Source organism: Haliotis rufescens, unplaced genomic scaffold (assembly GCF_023055435.1).
Source record: "Haliotis rufescens isolate VD_foot unplaced genomic scaffold, xgHalRufe1.0.p SCAF_1, whole genome shotgun sequence".
In the NCBI taxonomy this organism is placed as follows: Eukaryota; Metazoa; Mollusca; class Gastropoda; order Lepetellida; family Haliotidae; genus Haliotis; species Haliotis rufescens.
Window position 1 is genome coordinate 10475214 of NW_025963779.1, and position 23943 is coordinate 10499156.

At 40.6% G+C, this 23943-nt stretch overlaps 1 protein-coding gene across 1 annotated transcript; it reads right to left on the bottom strand.

Annotated features, from left to right (window-relative positions):
* Window positions 1-3293: 3293 nt before the first annotated feature.
* On the bottom strand, window positions 3294-18775 carry LOC124150281. The gene is made up of 12 exons (XM_048381602.1): window positions 18705-18775; window positions 17620-17713; window positions 14346-14513; window positions 11875-11928; window positions 10745-10840; window positions 9961-10047; window positions 9339-9434; window positions 8899-8985; window positions 7787-7882; window positions 7347-7433; window positions 6730-6825; window positions 3294-3814 (listed from the first exon to the last, which is right to left on the bottom strand). Exons 1-12 carry the CDS (start codon window positions 18741-18743, stop codon window positions 3774-3776), a joined length of 1041 nt encoding a protein of 346 aa, XP_048237559.1. The 5' UTR covers window positions 18744-18775; the 3' UTR covers window positions 3294-3773.
* Between the last annotated feature and the right edge of the window lie 5168 nt (window positions 18776-23943).

Here is a 23943-nt window from a genome sequence, read left to right on the forward strand (position 1 = left end):
AATAATGAGTTGTGTGTCTATTTATGAAACTATTGCTATTTTTCGCATTGGTGTGAAGAATACACCCGCAATTGGGCCATTGCATTCCGCGTAATTGTAACATAAATTGCCTGAAATGTGCGTCACTGTAACATCTGCATCCCTTAAACTTCAAAGTGCGAATTTATAAGATATGAATTTCATAGCGTGCTGGTTTACTGAAGTATAGATCTTTGGACACTCACCTCCAGGTTATTTCTAACTACAGTAAAGTACGGTTATAACGAACACGCTTATAACGAACTGACGGATATAACGAACTACCTTTTTGCTATTTGCTGTAGTTATGCTGTATATATGCTTATAACGAACTACGGTTAAAACGAACTTAAATAAGTAGTCCCTTTGAGTTCGTTATAACCGTACTTTACTGTATTGTGCTCAAACTGATTTTTAGAAAAATAGCATTACGAATTGAGATGATGTGATTAAACCTGAATATCATGATAATGCAAAATGACACACGTTCCACATCTTCCTAAACATGATCAAAGTTGTTACCACATCTCATTTTGTTTCAACACCTCATCCCGAAGATTCTTAAAGGTGATTCACGATCTAATGAAGAGATGGACATTGGCCACAAGGACGGAAGCTGACATCGCGCAATCCTATGATGAGATGACGGCCTCCGTGGTCTAGTAGTAGATCGTCCGCAGGGGTGCGGAAGGTCTGGGGTTCGATCCCCGGTCGCGTCATACCAAAAGACGCTAAAAGATTATACTTGTTGTTACCCTGTCTGGCGCTCGGCATTAAGGAGCTAAAACAAGGACTGGTCGGCTCGCAGTCAGTATACTCTATCAAAGTGGGCTAACACAATACAATCGGCATTTGTTGGGACTAATACAAGTAGCCACTCACATGCACACACACGTGCATGCACGTCGCTGTATTAGTGCAATAATCTTGGACGTGACGTTATATTCATTTAACCTCACCTATTGTTATAATTGGACATATCATTGCTTCGTTGTTTTAACATGGCAAATAAGGAATATACTCTTTATGAATGTTCCCTTCTCTTGCCAAAACATAGTTTTAATATAATTTAATTCAATTCAATTCAGTAAAATATACAACTAAAATAGCTGTCCATTGTTTGGACTTGACGCTTCGTAGAGCCGAGTTTATTTGAGAGTTTGAGTAGCCAAATTTCTTCTGGGCCAACGAGGGGGCACGGGTGGCCCAGTCGTCTAAGGCGCCTAAATTCGCCATGCAGAGTTGCGTCCCTTGGGCACGCCAGAAACCTATGATTGTGGGTTCGAATCCCGGTTCACCCCGATTATGGTTCTAGGTTTGTCAGCACCATACCCGTGCTCGTGGGTTTCACCAAAGCGGTAAACGTCAAAGACCAGCATCACTTCGGGCTTTCCTCCAACATTAAGCTGACACGCCTATTACTGCAAGCATGGGTTGCTGAAGACCTATTCTACCCCGGATCTTCACGGGTTTGAGTAATAAGGTTAAATGAATGAAGCATAGTATGCCTTGAGAGTTACGCGTTACCATAAACATGGCAATTAAAATAATTACACAACCATACAACGATGTCACTGCACAGCAACGCCCACAACCACGACAACACTGTCACAGTACGGCGACGACCACAACTACCAGGTAACAGCACGACGACAACCTCGATGTCACGACACAATGACGACTACGGCCACGTTGGCACGGTACATGGTTGACAACAACCACGATGGTTGTAAGGTGGGATTAGTGTCAGTGTCCAACACAGGTACTTGTAGCTCGGGTCCATTCGGGTCCATTCGGATCTACTCGTTTCCACTCGGCCCATTCCACTAGTTTGGAAACCAGCCGAGGGAGGTGCTCGCATCATTCGGATCATCTATGCTGCGCCGTGCCTTAGCTGTTCAAAATCTGATGTGTAGTTCTCATAATAGTTTAAATGTTCAAAATAAGTAGAACATTATATAGTTTTAAAAGATATACAATCTGCACAAGGGATGTTTACAAGTATGTTTTAGATTACAAGTCTCACGCATGGTTTGCAGGGATAACACATTAACACACCTTGAGATCTAACTCCCGTCCTTTCCGTGGTACATAAGCTAAAAAATAATCATGAAGCTCCATCGTCTTCCTTATTTTCAGCAGCCTTAAAGACTACGATCAGATGTTCTATCACTTCATATTTTGTAAATGGGGACCGGTTTCATCTAGAGAGATGAGGTCGTTTTTCCTTTTGGCGTTCGTTTTGGCCAACCATATTTGGGTCCACACGTAATAGTAAGAGGCGATATGAGCAGCATTGATGCAAACTTAATTATTTGATTGGGGTTTTTTTATTTGTTGGTTCAGAATACTGTTGAGAGAGATAGACATTTAGAGAACGTTACACGTTATCCTGACTTTAAACGGTGCTCGTGTCATAGTTGCCAAGATGAACGAATTCTAAACCTACTGATCACATTTTAACCCTCTAGTTACGAATGTAATACCTCTCGTGAGAACTTGTAAGAAATATATCAACGAGGTTCTGCAGCTCACTTTTCTGGAATTATTATTAGATCAGAAAGGTCATATACGGGGAGAATAGAATAAGAAAATGAAATACCCTAACTCTCTATCCGTTAAACAGACATTCTTACAGAATGGTCATTAAATTACATAATCGTACTTGCATAACTGGCTATGCAGAGGGTCAAGTTATATTTTCATCATGACCATGACACGATTGGCAGCAACAGAACATAACGGTAAAAAACTGAAGTGACACCACATAATTACTGAATGTCCAATTTCTTACTGATACACGCAGAAATAGCTGAGCAATGGGCAAACGTTAGATTTCAATATGACAGCCATGTTTCTAGATGGTCAGGATGGCGTGAGGAGCTCCTAGAAACAGTGAATGAGTTTGGTTTCACGCCGCTTTTAGCAATATTCCAGCACTATCACGGCGAGGACACCAGAAATGGGCTTCACACATTGTGCCCATGTCGGGAATCGAACCCGGGTTTTCGGCGTGACGAGCTAACGCTTAAACCACTAGGCTACCCGACCGCCCCTCCTAGAAACAACACCAAATGGATCATAAATATACACCTGCAGCTATTCACCCAAGAATGTTTTGTTAGCTTGTTTGTTTGTTTTTTACCGCCGCACTCAGCAATATTCCAGATATATGACAGCGGTCTATAAATAATCGAGTCTGGACCAGACAATCCAGTGATTGACATCATCAGCATCGATCCACGCAATTGGGATACGATGACATGTATCAACCATGTCAGTCAGCCTGACCACCCGATCCCGTTCGTCGCCGTTTACGTAAGGCATGGGTAAAAGTAGTGTACAAGTGTAAAAGTAGATAAGCAGGCAAAAATAACATTTCCAAAATTGCTGCGGTGGCAGATCGGAATTCTGTGAGTGCTTTTCAGAGGCACCACAGCATGGATCAAACATCGATAGACGTATAGTTTCAGAGTAGAGTGGAGGTTAACGACGGACGTATATGTAAAGTGGACGACGACGGGTGGACGACGAACAACGCGCCAAGATATCAGCTCACTTGATTTTCAGTCACGTGAGCTAGAAATTAAGGGCCATTGTTACTAATGTTCTACACCCCTTGTGAGAATTTTCAACATTTTGTGAAATTATTGTGAATTTTTTGTGAGAACTCTCAATCTGATTTTGAAGCTAAGGGCACGCGTGTATATCATATACGGCAAGAACACGAGCATTTGTGGAGTTTAGTATGTTGACTAGGGGCTGTCGAAGACGGGATCCTCTTGGGTTACTTCATCTGAAAAATAGTTTTTAAATCTCGTGACATGAAAATATCAAAGTTGTCAGATCACTCGATAAGATAAACATTTGATTTATCACGAAAAGCCAAAAATCTTCTGTATCTCTTCCAGTGATGTGTGGGGGCACGGGTGGCCCAGTCGGCTAAAGCGCCGCAATTCGCTGTACAGAGTCGCCTCCCTTGGGCACGCCAGACACCTACGATTGTGGTTTCGAATCCCGGTTCATCCCGATTATGTTTCTAGGTTTGTCAGCACCATACCCGTGCTCGTGGGTTTCACCGAAGTGGTAAATGTCTAAGACCTGCATCACTTCGGTCTTTCCTCCATAATTAAGGTAACACGCCGTGATATAACTGGAATATTGTTAAAGGCGGCGTTAAAGCAAACTCACTCACTCACTCACTCGTGATGTGGCAAAGTTGACATTGCATGAATGACACAACCATGTTTGAAAATGTCAACTTTCTCAGGCCTCGGGGTTAGTTTAATACTTTATTTGACTCGAAAAGCCAAAAGTTCATTTTAGTACTGACTATTTACTTCCTGATCTTAGATTAAAAAAACATATGCGATTTTGGCTGACGAAAATAGTTCCGGCAAAAAGTGTTATTTCAATGCACACCCTGGCGCAGGGATAACTTAGCCTTACAACAAAGCCACAAGCTAATCTGCATATCACGTGACTTGATTTTTCTCTTTTTCACTGTAAACAAACACGTTTATTCTGAAATCAGAGCAGACTTGCATAATAGACGCATATTGTTTTGCGTGATTATATAGATACGCTAATACAACTGCAATAATGAGAAGCATGACAATATATCTTTACACATCAAAGGGACCACATCACTAGCCCTTCTTAGGACTTCGATGACAGCACGTTGAGCTGTACTAAAAGGATAAATACGCAATTGGAAATAGTTTATGATATTTTCTCTTTGAAGATTGACCATTTTATGTTTATCTAAATATGTATACATTTCAATAATGTAACAAATTCAAAACATATGTAAAGTGTTGAATGGACAGTGTAAGATGTGACAAATCGTCACATCTCGCTGTACCATGGGTCATGTACTATGATGACCGCAAGGAACTCTGGGTAGGAGAGTAGTTTCAATATCATTGTTAATATTTCAGCATTGAAGTTACATTTGGTGACCTTCATCAGCTGTTGTGACGTCAGTGCCTTGCGTCAGCGAATTCTATGAAGCACGAAACGAACTGTATTCTGGGAGAATATTTTAAAGGTTCATTCATGCAATAAAGTGTGTTAACTGTTTAACGCCGAACACATTATCCAGCTATATACGGAAGAGAGGACCAGTAATTTAGTTTTAATGACAGAAAAGGTGCCAGTACATATATGAATATATAAATGTGTTCATTAATACATGTGTACACAATGTACAGAATCAAATATATTCAGAAAATTGAGAAACAGGTTTCTTCAAACGGGTTTGAAGATATGAATGAAACATGTTGGTTTGGAAAATACTATACTGTATATACTATGATTCTATTAACCTGTTAAAGATAATCCGCTGGGAAGAGAGGACCAACAGGTCATTAAACGTGTCTGGGCAGTGGGTCAAGCTGGAGGTGGCATGGTCAGGTGGAGAAAGTGTCCGAGACACCATCTCACGAGACTTTGATCGAAACTACAACACCGTCAAGATATTGGATGATCTGGTTAAAAAAACTCAACACGGGGAGGATAAACAAGGAGGTGAGTAAAACCCTGCAGTTGCTCTACTGGGACCAGTGGTTTATGTAGCTTAACACGATTTGGGAGTAAACAGGCAGTCCTCCCAGATTTCCACTGGTGTCAGTCGGGACTGGCCATGTGCCATATATTCATGGCTTACTACCTTGGAGATTCAGGGTTAGGAAGTCCCAAGTTGTGTTTGTTTGTTGTTTAACGCCGCAACCAGCAACATTCCAGCTATATGTCTGTAAATAAACGAGTCTGGGCCAGACAATCTATTGATATTATGAGCAACGGTCACCAAGCCTGACCACTCGATCCAATAAATCGCCGCTTATGACAATCAATGGTTCCAGGTTTAAACATGTTTACGACAAAATGAATAGCATTGTGTATAATCTAAATATGTTTAAATATAATGGGTCATTGGGTAATAATTCAAATATGGTTAAGATGTAAAATATTTATTGAAATTAGATATGCAAATGAGATTCACTGGCACTTGCATATCACATTAACGACATTATTGCGGTAAGACTAATAACACACAGGAACCGGAAGTTGTCAATTACAGTATATCAGATTCCGACGATAGAACTTTAACATTCACAACCCCAAACATCAATTCACTTAAGACTCATTCTTCGGGTGTTTTATTCAGCATGTTTGATACATTTGTATACTAATTCATAGATGTATGTTTGAATTAGAATTTTTTAACTCTATCTACACTTGGCACAAGAACCTACGGGTTGGAGGATCTTGATAACTCAAACATTGAATTGTACTGATAAACTAGTATAGACATCAGTTTAGTGGATGGATCATAAATCCAAATGAGTCTCACCAAAGTACCTGCAACATTTCACGGCTTACCTGAATGTGGCAAACTTAACAATCACTCATCCCTGGTTCAATGAAGACAGGGATAAGAAATGCATTTGCAACCACACGACTACTGCCATGATTGAAATACAATTTTATTTATTTTCAAAGATTGATTTTCAGCAGCAGTGTGTATTTTGTGATTATTGTTTGTATTGTTGTAAACGTTGTAAATAGTTGGACGGAAGGGGAAAGAATAACTTGAAAATATAATGACACATCGTCCCTAGGTGGATTCAGAAATACAGTCCAATTCACTTGCTCAAGTTTAACATAAATATCTGAATTATCAAAATTTATACAACGAAAACTACAAACCTCCAGCTGAAGCTTGCTCGGCCACAGTGGTAATTTCAGTCGTTAATGTTGGTGTCCAAGTGGACGACACGTTTCCGGTGTCGTTCGAGTGGTGTTCTGTAGAAATAAAATGAAATCATCATCAATGAGCGTAACACTTATCCGCTCTACCACAAGACCACGGAGGCGGCACTTTCCTCAAATGGATCCGTTTAGCAGACTTGTATAAAAAAAAAAGAAAAAAAGTGTCTGTTATATTCAGGTGTGCCTTAAAATTATGTTGGATTTCCTCTAGAGTCATTCGCTTTCCAAACTTCATATGGAAATAAACTACCAGGCAAAGATGGTGGCTAAAATGAAACTATGAAACTTCTAACTGTGCTGCCAAATGACTGAAAACACATTCTTTTTATTCAGGTAGGCTTCTCAGTATGTTGGATATATGTGTGTACTCATTCATGTTTGAATTAGAAAATTGTAAATCTATCTTCTTTGAGCACACGATCCTATGGGTTGGAGGATCTTGATAACTCAAACATTAAATTGTACTGATAAACTATCATAGACATCATTTTTAGTCGGTTGATCATAAATCTAAACGGTCCTCACCAAAGTACCTGCAACATTTCATGGCTTACCTGATTGTGGCAGGCTGTCTGATGGAGCTGGGATGGGGTCCAACAAGCCAAGGAAACTTATTTTCTGCATTGACGGTGCAACCTGGCCTGGAAACATTGGAAGCATAGGAAACTTAACTATCACTCATCCATGGTTCAATGAAGACAGGCATAAAAAAATGCATTTGCAACCACACGACTACTACCATGTTGTAAATTTGAGAAGAAAAATACAATTTTATTTATTTTCAAAGATTGATTTTCAGTAGCAGTGTGTATTTTGTGATTGTTGTTTGTATTGTTGTAAACGTTGTAAATAGTTGGACGGAAGGGGAAAGAATAACTTGAAAATATAATGACACATCGTCCCTAGGTGGATTCAGAAATACAGTCCAATTCACTTGCTTTAGTTTAACATAAATATCTGAATTATCAAAATTTATACCACGAAAACTACAAACCTCCAGCTGAAGCTTGCTCGGCCACAGTCGTAATTTCAGTCGTTAATGTTGGTGTCCAAGTGGACGACACGTTTTCGGTGTCGTTCGAGTGGTGTTCTGTAGAAATAAAATGAAATCATCATCAATGAGCGTAACACTTATCCGAAAGGAACTGGGTTTCTTTGAGAGTGAAGGAAAAACACTATCAAGTATCAAAGGAACAATTCAGATGATCATCGGGTCGTCTTTGCATCCTAAATGTGGGCCTTAACCAGGAAAGAGCTTTCAACAGTGCCCATGGTCACATTGTTGAGTTGTGTCATTTTTCCTCAAAAGGTGAGGTGAGGTGAAATTGGGTTTAACGTCGCGTCCAAGATTATTGCACTTATATAGCGACGTGCATGCACGTGTGTGTGTGTGGCTGATTGTACTAGTCCGGACTGATGCCGATTTATAGTGCTAGCTCACTGAGATACCATGCCGCAGTTTAACATGAATACCCCACTCAGACACAGTATACTGACTCCGAGCCGACCAGTCCTTGTTTTAGCCCCTTAATGTCGAGCGTCAGACAGGGTAACAACAAGTACCATCTTTTAACGTCTTTTGGTATGACGCAGCCGGGGATCGAACACCGGACCTTCCGCTCTCCGGGCGGACGCTCTACCACAAGACCACGGAGGCAGCACTTTCCTCAAAAGGATCCGTTTAGCAGACTTGTATAAAAAAAAAGAAAAAAAGTGTCTGTTATATTCAGGTGTGCCTTAAAATTATGTTGGATTTCCTCTAGAGTCATTCGCTTTCCAAACTTCATATGGAAATAAACTACCGGGCAAAGATGGTGGCTAAAATGAAACTATGAAACTTCTAACTTTGCTGCCAAATGACTGAAGACACATTCTTTTTATTCAGGTAGGCTTCTCAGTATGTTGGATATATGTGTGTACTCATTGATGTTTGAATTAGAAAATTGTAAATCTATCTTCTTTGGGCACACGATCCTATGGGTTGGAGGATCTTGATAACTCAAACATTAAATTGTACTGATAAACTATCACAGACATCATTTTTAGTCGGTTGATCATAAATCTAAACGGTCCTCACCAAAGTACCTGCAACATTTCACGGCTTACCTGATTGTGGCAGGCTGTCTGATGGAGCTGGGATGGGGTCCAACAAGCCAAGGAAACTTATTTTCTGCATTGACGGTGCAACCTGGCCTGGAAACATTGGAAGCATAGGAAACTTAACTATCACTCATCCATGGTTCAATGAAGACAGGCATAAAAAAATGCATTTGCAACCACACGACTACTACCATGTTGTAAATTTGAGAAGAAAAATACAATTTTATTTATTTTCAAAGATTGATTTTCAGTAGCAGTGTGTATTTTGTGATTGTTGTTTGTATTGTTGTAAACGTTGTAAATAGTTGGACGGAAGGGGAAAGAATAACTTGAAAACATAATGACACATCGTCCCTAGGTGGACTCAGAAATACAGTCCAATTCACTTGCTTTAGTTTAACATAAATATCTGAATTATCAAAATTTATACCACGAAAACTACAAACCTCCAGCTGAAGCTTGCTCGGCCACAGTCGTAATTTCAGTCGTTAGTGTTGGTGTCCAAGTGGACGACACGTTTTCGGTGTCGTTCGAGTGGAGTTCTGTAGAAATAAAGTGAAATCATCATCAATGAGCGTAACACTTATCCGAAAGGACCTGGGTTTCTTTGAGAGTGAAGGAAAAACACTATCAAGTATCACAGGAACACATTCAGATGACCATCTGGTCGTCTTTGCATCCTAAATGTGGGCCTTAACCAGGAAAGAGCTTTCAACAGTGCCCATGGTCACATTGTTGAGTTGTGTCATTTTTCCTCAAAAGGTGAGGTGAGGTGAAATTGGGTTTAACGTCGCGTCCAAGATTATTGCACTTATATAGCGACGTGCATGCACGTGTGTGTAATTTCAGTCGTAATTTCAGTCGTTAATGTTGGTGTCCAAGTGGACGACACGTTTCCGGTGTCGTTCGAGTGGAGTTCTGTAGAAATAAAATGAAATCATCATCAATGTGCGTAACACTTATCCGAAAGGACCTGAGTTTCTTTGGGAGTATTATAGATATCGTTTTCAGTTGGATCATAAATCAAAACGAGTCTTACCAAAGTACCTGCAACATTTCACAGCTTACCTGATTGTGGCAGGCTGTCTGATGGAGCTGGGATGGGGTCCAACAAGTCAAGCAAACTAATTTCCTGCATTGACGGTGCAACCTGGCCTAGAAACATTGGAAGCATAGGAAACTTAACAATCACTCATTCCTGAAACAGTTTGTAAAAGGTAAGCTGGATAATGTTGTGTAAAAATAAAGTGGTTCAATAAAGACAGGGATAAGAAAGGCATTTGCAACTCCACGACCAGTACCATGTTTGAAATATTGTAAATTTGTGAAGCAAAATACAAATTTATTTTCAAAGATTGATTTTCAGTAGTAGTTGTGTATTATGCGATTATTGTTTGCGTTTTTTTAACGTTTTAAATCAGGTTATATTTTTAAAAATACAACGACGTAGAAGTATTCTTTCAGTGCTGACTAAGCACCAGTTGTTCACTGATATGATATAATCTCGATAACTTGAGATATTTTCAATTGAAAATAAAACATAGGAAAACATTATCCAAGAGGTATAGTTTCTTGTTTTCGTTAGAGGGGGGGGGGGGGGGGGGGGGGGGGGAGAGAGTTGATACATATAAGTATCATATAGGTACATATAAGTATCATATATGATACAAAGATATGTTATTTCAATACTAGTGGCTAGTGTCCTCAATAGTTGGACGGAAGGGGAAAGAATAACTTGAAAATATAATGACACATCGTCCCAAGTTTGATTCAGAAATACAGTCCAATTCACTAACTTTGGTTGAACATAAATATCTGAATTTTCAAAATTTATACCACGAAAACTACAAACCTCCAGCTGAAGCTTGCTCGGCCACAGTCGTGTTTTCAGTCGTTAATGTTGGTGTCCCAGTGGACGGCACGTTTCCGGTGTCGTTCGAGTGGAGTTCTGTAGAAATAAAGTGAAATCATCATCAATAGGAGTAACACTTATCCGACAGGACCTGGGTTTCTTTGGGAGTGAAGGAAAAACACTATCAAGTATCACAGGAACACATTCAGATGATGTCGGGTCGTCTTTGCATCCTAAATGTGGGCCTTAACCAGGAAAGAGCTTTCAACAGTGTCCATGGTCACATTGATGAGTTATGTCCTTTTCCCCAAAAAAGATCCGTTTAGCAGACATATATACAAAAATGTAAAAAAAAAAAAAGTGGCTGTTGTATTCTGGTGTGCCTTAAAATTATGTTGGATTTCCTCTAGAGTCATTCGCGTCCCAAACTTGTCCCAGACAAGCCGAATAACGACCAGTGCCCCTCTCCTGGCCATTTTTGCGACCGGGTTCCGTCTTAGCGCAAATTGGCATACCTAAAACAATTGTCAACTCGTTGCGTTATGCTTCACAAATATATCCCCATATATTATTTATATTTCAGATGCAATTTAAAGCATATCTGGACATGCGGAATTTTACAGTATGATTGAACACATTTAGCTGTGTCTTGGGTATATTTTTAGAAGCAAGACATGTGTAAAATCAAAAATTATTTCTGAGGGATTCTTTGACGAAGAACTTGAAATCATACGCGCATTCTGATTGGTTGGTCTTTCAGGTTACGGAAAGGGGCGAGTGGTGACGAATGGGGGAACCCGGGGTCCAGATAGTCCTCCAGCTTTTCTTTGACCACTAATATATTTTCTTGTTTCGTAATTGAGTCAAATTCATATACGTTTACTATTTGACGTTCTGTTGTCCGACATTTTACTCTTATGCATTATTTAATAATAATTATTTTACCTCAAACTTAGATGTCAATTATTGTAACAAAAGCACAGGGCAAAAGACAAAATATTTTTGATGGTGTACTGCTGCCGCGTGCAGAAAGAGAATCACTTTCAGGCCAAATGTTGCTTTAGATAAAATGAATGGATGACTATCTTTAATGACACATGGTCCCGTATCGTTGATGTAAAGGTTCCTACCCGGGGTGTTCTGGAGCATTACTTCTACTGGCATCCTTGGATCGTCTCGCAGCACTGTGGGGAGGAACAACAAAGTCTATCAAACAATTCATAATAATTCATGGTGGATTCCAAACAAACCCGCACCACCTAGGCTGCCAGCATCCGAAGTATTCAAGCATAAGGCGACTCTGTTTAATTAATGTTGGAAGACATGTGTTTATAAGAAATACATGACCAATACATATCATACGGGCATCCTTGGACTGTCTCGCAGCACTGTGGGAGGAACAACATATTTTACCACAAACTACAGACGCTGTTAAATAGGCAACGAAGATGAGGTCACTCATTTGACTAAGTTCGCCTAAATACCAGTAACATTCACTGCTGAACCATCCGGGTTTGAATAGGTTCTTAGCATTGGATCGCATGCAGGCCCGAAGGAGCGTTTCTCAGACTATGTGGGCGTGTGTGTATGTGTATGTGTGTGTGGAGGGGGGGGGGGGGGGGGGGGGGGGGGTGTCGAAGAAGGTCAGTGACTTAGATGAATGCATATCATCGTACCCTGAAGGCCTGGAAAGTTGCTCATGCGTTTAGTCACTGGTTGGTCTACAATCGTTTATTGACATACCACCGTAGTAAAGCTGCAATAATGCTAGCTGCGGTGTTAAACAACATTCACTCACTCATTTCCATTGCTAGGACCGCCAAATCTTCAAGGATATACGTGGTTATCTTATATATTATTGCAAAACAAAATTGTATCCATGTGATGCCCCGCTTCATCTGACCCCAGTTTAGATGTACTGTAGCTCTCACCAACTAACAATTCAGACTTGCAGATATGCAAATGTTCCAAGAAAGGAAAGGTTTTGCAATTTGCGTAAATAGGTTTTGTTGAGGATGAGTATCATTTCTTGTTTGTATGCACGGTGGATACCGAATTGCGTGAACAGTACATTCCAAGAAACTACTGTGTATTCCCACTTTACATAAGTTCAATGTTTCGATATCAAGTTATAAATGTAATATCATAAGAAATTTGGCTACGTATATTTATAAGTCTATGCAACTAAGGACAAAACTGCTGATATAAATTTCAGTTACAACAATGGCTGCTGTACAGCTGCTGTGGCATGGGCCGACGTAACCTTGCTGAATAAACAACAACAACAAGAAGTAATAAATGGCCCCCTCCCCTGACTGCTTGACCAAATGATTCAGTCAGTTACACCTTTTTCAGAAAATAAAATTGATTTCACTGAAATTGAAACCCCCGGGATTATTGAAATTATGCATATTATTCAAATTAGTCAACCATGCCTTTCTTGTGACATATTATACGTCACCCGAGAATATCGTGGTTAGAACCCATACTTGCGGGGCGACTATGCCTGTCATAGGAGGCGACTAGCGGGATCGGGTGATCAGGCTCGCTGTCTTGTTTTATGCATGTCATCGTATCCCAAATACGAACAATAAACATACTGTAGGTAGTACTGAATCATGTAAAATACCAATAAGAATTCAACGTGTAACATTTCCAAATACTCCGGCGGCTCATTCTGATATTTTACGTGTGCTTCTTTACATCACATCAAAAGACGAACCGGATTGAATTGAAAATACATGTAGTACGTGCGTTCGATTATTATAAATTTGAGTGACCTGAGTCAACCGAGGTAACCGCGTTATTGGCAACTAGGGTTGACTAGATCCGACCCGAGATAACGACGGTTGATCAAAGAGAAGCCAAAGTAAAATGCATCCTTAGGTACATGTATTAAACAAAACGAATGTCAGAAGTCAGTATGTATTGCTAGAAAGCACATTAGTAACTATGAACGATTAACAAGTGTTTCATTGCTTGACAAAGCTACCGTTGTACCTTTTCTGTGTATTACATTAAAACGATCAGAGAGTTTAAGATCGTGCGTAGCACATCAAACAGAGATACTAAATCATTATAGAAATCGTATTATTGATTCTGAAGAATTTATTTCAACAATCGACAATTAAATAGTCCCGTCGTATATTAGAATACGCATAAGTTGTCAATACCTAGTTGATAATATTCCCTCAAAAAATATTCATGATAGAATCAATAAATGACTTGGATGAGAGTTACGCACCCCAGGGGTTGGTTCAGTGGTGGTCAGACCAACCAAAGTATGACGTAAGTCAGTGCTAACATTCGTCAACCAAGGTCAGTTTGGCTTATACCTAAGTCAGCGCGTATTAACTGTTTTTAAGGTATTCTGCGCCCATTATAGGAGTTTAACACTTGTTTACATTGTAGGGTCGCTGGCTTTATTGATGAATGACGTCGTATCTAAGTTGCGTAGATCGACATTTACGACGTCAATCACAGGACTACCTGGTCCAGACTCGATTATGTACAGACACCTGCCCTGTTTAATACCAAGTCCTGTGGTTTAATACTCTTCAATGCGCTGGCCTCTTGGAGTCCCCAGAGAATGACCACTCACCTGTGAAAAACACCAGCACTAACGTGAGAGCTGTGCCAAGGCTAAAGATGCCAGCAATGTAGCAGTAGTCGCGGGTTTTGCAGTAGGTGCCCACACTGGCATCGTCCGACCTAGACTTCTCAGCGTCGCTCATTGTTTTTCTCATCCTACTGTGTGATAACTTCCGTCCTGAAGAGTAAAAGTGATATGTGTCATAAATCACGGGGGGGGGGGGGGGGGGGGGGGGGGGCGTCATTCATCTTTTAAAGTAGAATAGGTCTTCAACAACCCATGCTTGCCGTAAAAGGCGACTATGCTTGTCGTAAGAGGCGACGAACGGATCGCGTGGTCAGACTCGCTGACTTGGTTGATGCACGTCATCGGTCCCAATTGCGTGGATCGATGCTCCTAATATCAATCACTGGATTGTCTGGTCAAGACTCGATTATTTACAGACCGCTGCCTATGCTGGAATATTGCTGAGTGAGGTGTTAAACAACAAACAGACAAACAAAACATCATCATCAAAACAACACTAGGGGCGTTGTTTCGGTCAAGAGCGCCAGGCTAGCTGGTGCCAGGTGCTGAGATTGTATCCCGGGGTTGTTATTCAGCCTTGGGACCAACAATTTTTACAGTTCCTTACAGAGCCCCGGACTCCTTTGATGTTTGAAAGCGCTCGCTCATCACGCCGGAGACCCGGGTTCGATTCCCGACATGGGTACAATGTGTGAAGCCCATTTCTGGTGTCCCCCGCCGTGATATCGCTGGAATATTGCTAAAAGCGGCGTAAAACATACTCAGTCACTTACTCTGATGTTTGAAACACGAATATGTTCATACACCCGAAACACAGGTGTCAATACTTGTGGTGTCATCCTGACCAAGTGACTTCGTTCAATGTGCCTGTTCAACCAGCAGGGAATGGGTACCCGATATGTGAGGTGGATGTAAAAACGTTCTAGCGCCCCTAGGCAGCTTGGGTTTGTTACAAAGTTAAAATGCGTCTCAAAAACATTAGAAAATGGTAACAAATTGTAACAAATTAAATCTTTCACAGCTGCAATGTGGTTGCATTAGGTATACAAAGTTCGTGACAGAACTATTACCTAGGAAAGAATTAATTGAAAAAGGACATTTTACATTTATCATCAGAATGTTTCGTATTCATCGTAGGATCGTTTCCATGTTATCATCGATTAGTTAATGAATCAGCAGAGAGGCAAGATACTTTTCATTTGTAGAATCCGGAGTGAGTCACAAAATCAATAGAGATAAGACACGTTTAGCACTAGTAGTGTGCGCGGTTCTGGCAGTGACCGGGGCAGATCGATATAACTGTGTTTGCCCAGTCTGCCTACAGTAGTTGTATTTCAAGGTGGACTGGAGCGTTCTTAAAAGTATGTGAGTATACTCGCATGTTGTGTTCAGTCCTTGAATGCAAGGGCCGGTACATGAATGCTGATAGAGGCAGTTCGGAGTAAGAGTGGATAGACCAATCACACCTTGACAAAGATGACCCGATTCTGACCAAGCGAGTCGCTAAGTCATGGCTTACCTTGCCTATGACGTCACGGAACGACAATAACAGATGACTGTAGTAGGGCTCAGTTAAACCCAAAACGCAGTTACTACAGGTTGTTTATAATGATAACTGGAATCCAAACGGATCCACTAGCCGGGGAACAAATAAAACCGTATTTGATCAGATACTAGTTTCTGGATACCTGCAGTATATAAATGTATATTATACTCACACGGACACAAATTAACGCAGAGTTGCGTCCCTTAGTTGTGTTAGTGAGTGAGTGAGTATTGTTTTACGCCGCTTTTAGCAATATTCCAGCAATATCACGGCGGGGGACACCAGAAATGGGCTTCACACAATGTACCCATGTCGGGAATCGAACCCGGGTCTTCGGCGTGACGAGCGAACGCTTTAACCACTAGGCTACCCGACCGCCCCTCCTTAGTTGTGTTAGGATCTCCCTCGTCCGAGCCGCTTTTCAGCTTATTTAAACTCATACTTAATGTGTCAGTACCTGACCCGTCCTCGTGTTTTTTAATCAAAGTGATTAGCGTCTTCACCTTCCACCCATGGGGGAGTCGGGTAGCCCAGTGGTTAAAGCGTTCGCTCGTCACGCCGAAGACCCGGGTTCGATTCCCGACATGGGCAAAATGTGTGAAGCCCATTTCTGGTGTCCCCCGCCGTGATATTGCTGGAATATTGCTAAAAGCGGCGTAAAACCAAAACTGACTCACTCACTCACTCCACCCATGGGCCGTAAGGGTCAGAATAGATCCAAGACACAATGCTTGTCTCGAATGTTACGGCTGTTTCACTGCTAAGGACTGGGCATTGATGATTATGCCAACCGTTTATAGCCCATGCTGGAATATTTACAAACTGCATTCATAAAGCTGGAATATGAATGTTTTCTTTGTTTGTTTCTTAAAGCCGCACTCGGATAATTCCACCAAGGAACGCCAAGGTGATAGCGAATGAAACAGACAAGCGCACTGTGTCAGCGCGCTATTCTCTTTTTAAATAAAGGAATCCGTGCAATGCGACATGCGACATGCGACATGCGACGTGCGTGAGGAAAACGAGCGTCAGCACAAGTGACGGTAAGTTATATTACGTAAATTTATTTTGTAACAGGATTGCTGAGGATGCCTTGTATCGTTTAGTTTGAGTGAATGGTTGGGTTTAACGCCGCTTTTAACCTTATTACAGTTATATCACGGCGTGTCAGCTTAATGTGGGAGGAAAGCCCGAAGTGATGCAGGTCTAAGGCGTTTACCACTTCGGTGAGACCCACGAGCACGGGTATGGTACCGACAAACCTAGAAACATAATTGGGGCGAACCGGGATTCGAACCCAAAATCATAGGTTTCTGGCGTACCCAAGGGACGCAACTCTGCACAGCGAATCGCGGCGCCTTAGACGACTGGGCCACCTGGGCCACCCGTGCCCCCCGTTTAGTCTGAATACTGTTTGTTGTTTGACGCCGCATTCAGAGATATTCCAGCTGTGACAGATAAATAACCGAGTCAGTGACAATCCAGTGACAACATGAACATCGATCTACGCAACTGGTATAGGATGACATCCATCATCCAAATCAACGAGCCTGACCACCAGATCCAGTTAGTCGCCTCCTTAACGACAAGCATGAGTTGCTGAAGACCAATTCTAACCCGGATATTCACGGGTCGGAATATACATGTAAATGACTGGCTTGAAACAAGGTTAGCCAATTAATTTTGCACTCTCTGTCAATAGTGTCCTACCGTTGTCGTTTGTCCTTGTGGTTTCAACGGTCGGGTTAGCTGCAAACGCCTCTGGGTCATCATACCCTTTTGTGTCCTGCTTCTTAACCTGCTTCTGTTCAAAGTTAAAGATGATTTTGTCATTTATAATATACAATTCAAAAGAAGTTAAGGATCACCCGATTCTTTCATATTGGTAATTTTAATCTGGCATGGCATGAGAGATTAACTATTGTAATATGAAAGAATCAGGTGATCCTTAACTTCTTTTGAGTAGTATATACTGAACCGCAAAAGAAACGTCACCCCAAGTCACATTGCATGAAGAGTTGTCATTTACACATCTGTTATTTTTGGTCAAAGTTTCTAAAATTTAACATTACCTTGTAGGGGAAAAATGAAATGTGATGTTAAAACCCCCCAAATCAGATGACAATCGCCCAAACGCATCACGTCAACGGCCATGGTAACCCGATGCTCGTGAGTTCCGTGCAAATTGAAATGCACATGCGTTCCCCCATTTCTTGCCCTATAAAATTCCACCCAGATCGGATAACATTCATTCGTTATTGAATTGCTACCACATGCCAAGATTGACAGGAAATCAGCGACACTAAGCCCTTGGACGATTGCAAGCTGGACAAACCGCCCGGCAAGCAGCCAATGCATGTCAAGTCCACGTAAGGACCATATACAGGCTCCAGCAACGGTACCAGACCACAAACACTACAGGGGCGGTCGGGTAGCCTAGTGGTTAAAGCGTTCGCTCGTCACGCCGAAGACCCGGGTTCGATTCCCGACATGGGTGCAATGTGTGAAGCCCATTTCTGGTGTCCCCCGCCGTGATATTGCTGGAATATTGCTAAAAGCGGCGTAAAACCCCACTCACTCACTCACAAACACTACAGATGACCGACCACGTTGTGGAAGACCAAGGGTCACAACCCGACGTCAGGATCGTCAGATTGTGCGACAGCATCTTCAAGATCGCTTTGTTAAAGATGATTTTGTCATTCATAGTAATAAAATAACTTCTCAATAAATGCTTTAAGAGATTATCTTTTCATGTTTTAAAAGCATAATATATTACGATATATCACTCTCACCTCATTACTACCAGTAATGTGTCCTTCTATCACTGTCATGGTACCGATGGCCTCGTGGTGATCGCCTTGGAATCATATAGACACCCACAGTTATAAAAAAGACAGTTAAAATAAGCGACAGTCCTAATACCTGGTTAGGAAGATAATTTTCTCAGCCAATTTTTCGGCCTCGAATACTAAACCAACTTCAGTACCAGCTAAAATATGTTTTTAACATAATGTTTCTGTTTGCTGCTGAGAATGTTATAATGGAAAACGCATGTTTAATGGTGGATAAAATGGAACAACAAGATATGGTTATTCGAGGCTGATGTATTTTAACTTGGTGTCATAGTTGTGTTTTGAACCTTAAGTTTGCTGTGTTTCGGTGACTGTTTTCAGCCTTTTGATCACGTTTGTCTGGTTTTGGTCAAATTCAGTTTTGAAGTGTATACTTTTAGTCCGGTTTTGTTATTCCACACATAAATATTCGCTGTGTGCGGTATGCAGACTCGTCGGGTCGTTCTCAAGGTGCACGGGAGACAAGTCAAAAGTCAAAACTGAAAAGCATATTATAAAATCTAAACATATGCATATAAAAATTATATTAATTCTCAGTTCGTTTTCGCAGCAAATACGCTGTATGTATATAGACGTTGGTCAATGGCTGGACGGCAATGAGCAAAATTCTCCTTGTGAAAATATGTCGATAAACAGGAAATCGATTGGTAAAAGTAGTGAATCCAAAATTATTGGCTGGGTAATTTTGTGTAAAAATAAATTGGTTCAATGAAGACTGGGGTGAGAAATGATTTTGCAACCACGTGATCCCTACCGTGTTCGAAATAGTGTAAATTTGTGCGAAAACCCCAAATTTGTTGAATTTCAAAGAATAAATGTCAAAGATACCCATCAGCAGTTGTGCATATTGTGAAAAAAGTAAAGTTTCAAATCAAATTTGAAACGCATTATAAAAATATAAATCCATGGAGAAGTATTCTTTGAGTGCTGAGTAAGTGCCGGAACGGTTCAACTTAGATATTTCCAATCTTATTATAACATCAGCGCGACAGCCATCAGTAGTTGACCATGTGTATTGTGTGAACTGCTTTCATTGTTTTTAAAAGTTGTTAATCATATATATTTTTGGAAATAAAACCACGTAGAAGTATTCTTCATGTGCTGAATAAGCGCCAGTACAGTTTATTTTAATATCACAAACTTAAATAATTTCAATTGAAAATGTTACATATGATAAAATCCAAGGAGAGGTGAAGTTTCGTTCGCACCTCAAACATTTCGAGACGTTGTTTCAGATTCAAATGTAACCTCATACTTGTTTAACCAAAATGTAATCCGCTTATGTTGAACTTGATATTTTATTAGTATTTATCTATATGATGACCTTGAGAAATTGCACAGAATACAATTACTGAAGAGACTCTCACGTCTACTTTCTATCTTCGAACAACAGAAAAAAAACAATTTAAATGAATGGAGGATATTTGCGTTCGGAGTTCAGATCAATTTATATGTATAATGTCCTGCCTTTAAACAAATGAAAATAAATATATCAAGTTAACACACACATTATGCATCTCTATAACAAGGTTTTACGGAGTTCATGTTCACAAATGCGAGGAACCGTGTATCTTCATCAAACAATTAAATCTAACATCAAATCAACCCACCCTCTTACCTGTGAGTCGACGGCTTAGAATGATCTGTATCTTTCAGACTAGTTGTCAGGCCAACAGCATTACTTTACCTTTGGGGGTAGGGGAGGGGAGGGGAGGGGGGTGTCATCATCACCTCTTTTGTCTGTCCAATAAGAACGTCTGCATACATCGGATGACTACGACGAGAGATTTCAGAACTCTCATATTTCTAAACGTAAATGGCTAAATATTGAGAAATCGTGATTTGGAAAACATATTTGTTGTTCTGATGAAGCATGGTTTTGTATTGATTTTGTATCAAAAGACAAATACTCCCCATAAGAAGGAACCGACTGATGCTATACGCCTTTAGGCAGTGTACCTATCGAATTTCACCAATAGCAAACATAATGTCATAAACCACTATATATTGTATAGGTGAAAGAAATATCTGATGGAGAAGGCTTTCCACAAATATAATTCAGATTAATTAACAGGCGCAGGATCAATACAGTGTTTCTTCACAACACAGTCTGATAATGAGATTCACGGAGGTGATTACGTACTGAATCAGATTTCCCCTCACGAGCAGTTCACTAGGTGTTGGAAAAGGCGTGAATTTCTGTTGTGGTAGTCCCTGCTGTATTTATTTGTTGTAAAAAAATAACATTTCTATAAAATCATGTTCAATAACGTAAAAAACAGTTTCTCTGCCACTAACTATAAATGTATGTTTTTTATGAAAAATTATTGTCTTATGAAAAGACCGTAGAACCGTACAAGTAGTTGATATAGTGTGTTATGGGCAGGAAACTATTTATTCTGACGGTGTGATGCTTACAGATGTTTAAACTTGTTCTCGTCCATAAATGGCTGGAATAACGCCGATTCGACGTTAATTCTAAATGAAGATAGGACTCCCTCCGCCGTGTATCTGTAAACTGTAAGCCGAGGGGGGGGGGGGGGGCTTGTACTTACTTACTATAGGAGATTTAACGTGTGCTTTCCGAAATTGTGCGTATTTCGCACACGGGCCCGCCAGGCCATGTCGTGAGATTGCCAAGGAGGGTGTGTACGAAAGGCGAGGCAACCTGAGCGGCGTAATGGTTGCTTATTGTCCATTTCGAGAAATTTGGAGTTTGGAAACTTGGGGGTCTAAGTTGGGGGGACTAAGGGAGGATGTGGATGTGTGGTTTTTGGATCTGTGTTTTATTAGTTTTGATTAGGGCTGGGACGGGTAACTCGGATACCCGGGTCGGGTGGGAACTGAGTAGGTCCCGGGTATCCACAGAACTACGTTAGTCACGTGATATATTGTCAAATGACTAAAATTATCTGGAACTCTATGGTTACACTACAAGTCATTAATGTTCGCTTTTCTTTCTGACTATGCACCCATTCTGTCCGATATGGTTGAATAAAGATATAACTGAGTCAACTTCAGTGTATGCATGACCAGATTATTAATACATGATTCTAAATACGTTTTGCCAGGGCTATGCTAAAAAAAAGTTATCAAATGGACAGTTTGAGACATCTCCTGTGACCTACAGTGGGTACCCGGATAGGGTAATTGGGGTGGGGTGGGGGGTTGTACCCGGGTAGTAAATTTGGACTCGTCCCAGCCCTGGTTTTGATTAGTGGTGGTTAATTGCGGCCTAGTAGTTGAATTTTAATACGGAATATGCCTAATGCTTTGAAGGTCTGTATATCGCTTAGCGGATTTAGAAGTTTTGCTACAGTAAGTTGAGTGGTGCAGTCTAGCTTGGTTTGGAGTGCGTGCAGTGTAGTGGTACATGTTCTAGTGTTTCTAGTTGGCTGCAGTGTGGGTATTTACCTGTTTTGTGTTTCTTTATTTTATGAAGATATGATTTTAGTTTTGTGTGACCTGTTTGTAGTACCCTGTATTTATGATGAATCTTTACTTTTGAGTGGCTTTTGGGGCATATGTTTTAGTTTGCATTTTGAGTAGTTATTTTGCCACTTGTGGAAAAAGATTTCCCTCAGTGATGCTCTTTATTTCGTTTTTGGATATTGGTAAGTTAAGGCTTGTAGGCCAAGTTTTCTTTTTGAACTAGGCGGTCGGGTAGCCTAGTGGTTAAAGCGTTCGCTCGTCACGCCGAAGACCCGGGTTCGATTCCCGACATGGGTACAATGTGTGAAGCCTATTTCTGGTGTCCCCCGCCGTGGTATTGCTGGAATATTGCTAAAAGCGGCGTAAAACCATACTCACTCACTCTTTTTGAACCAGCTTCTGTTCTGTTCTGTTTTATGTTATGGTGACGTTAATATTTTAAATGCGTTCTTAGTCTTTCTAGCATTTAATTCACTTGATAAGAATGCAAAATATACTCTATTAAAGGTCAAGCGATTTTATTAACATATACTGAGGCACATGTTCTGCATCATTTACAAAAACTACACCAAAGATTTGTTTATAGAACACAAGCAGTCGGGCACAGACTGACTGACTGATATAGGAGATTTAACGTGCGCTTTCCGACTGTAGCGTATTTCGCACACGGGCCTGACCGGGCCATTTAGTGTATTCCGAAAAGGGTGAAAGTGGTGTGTGCAACCCAAGAGGGGGCTTTTAGGGGTTGCTTATATTGAATTTTTGGAATTTTTAAATTTGGAATAAATTTGTATGTTTATTGGATTTTGGATTGGTAGATTAATTAGTTTTTAGATGCCCTTAATTAAATCTGTTTTGATTAGGAATACGCCTAGGGCCTTGAAGTTTTCTAGTTTATTTTGAGGGTTTAGTATTTCATCTAGAGTAGGAACCTTATTTAGATTGAGGGTGGTTTGTAGTGTGGTTCTGTGTGTTTGGTAGTGGATGCAGTGGATGAGTGCGTGTCCTGTGGTTTCGGGTTGTTTGCAGTGGGGGCAGTTTTTTTAGGTAGTTATTTAGGTTCGTGTGTCCTGTTTGGAGTTTTGTAATTAATCTGTCAATTTTTTTAGAGGGTTGTAGGATTTCAGGGTTTGGCTAGCACTTTTTTGATTTGGCTATTTGAGTTTTGATATTGATTATTCCATTTTTTGGTTATTTTTTGTTTGTTTACACTTTTAATTTCTGATTTTGAGATGGGTAGGTTTAGGCTTATTTCTGGTATTTTGAGAGATAATTTAGCTGCTTTATCGGCGCTTTCGTTGCCGTAAATTCCTACGTGGGCGGGGATCCACAAGAAGGTTATTTGTTTGCCTGCTTTTGTTAGGTCGTTGGAGCTATTAAGTATTTGGTTTATTAATTTAGGTCGTTTTTGGTATTTTTGTTTTGGAGGGCTTGTAGTCCACTTAGGGAGTCGGTGAGAATTAGGATTTTATTGTTGTTTTTAGATTGTTGGTTATGCAGGGCTGAGGCCATGCCCATAAGTTCGGCCGTGAATATAGATTGGTTGTTAGGGAGTCGGTAAGATTGTGTGGATATAACTGGTTGTGTGGTATGGACTCCGAAGCCTGTGTGGTTGGAGATCGGGTCTGAAGATCCGTCAGTGTATATGTGACACCAATTTGGCCAATTTTCGTTTATGTATGCAAGTGTGGTGGTTTTAGCTAGCGTTGTGTCTATTTTGGGTATTTTGAGTTTAGGGGTGAAGATA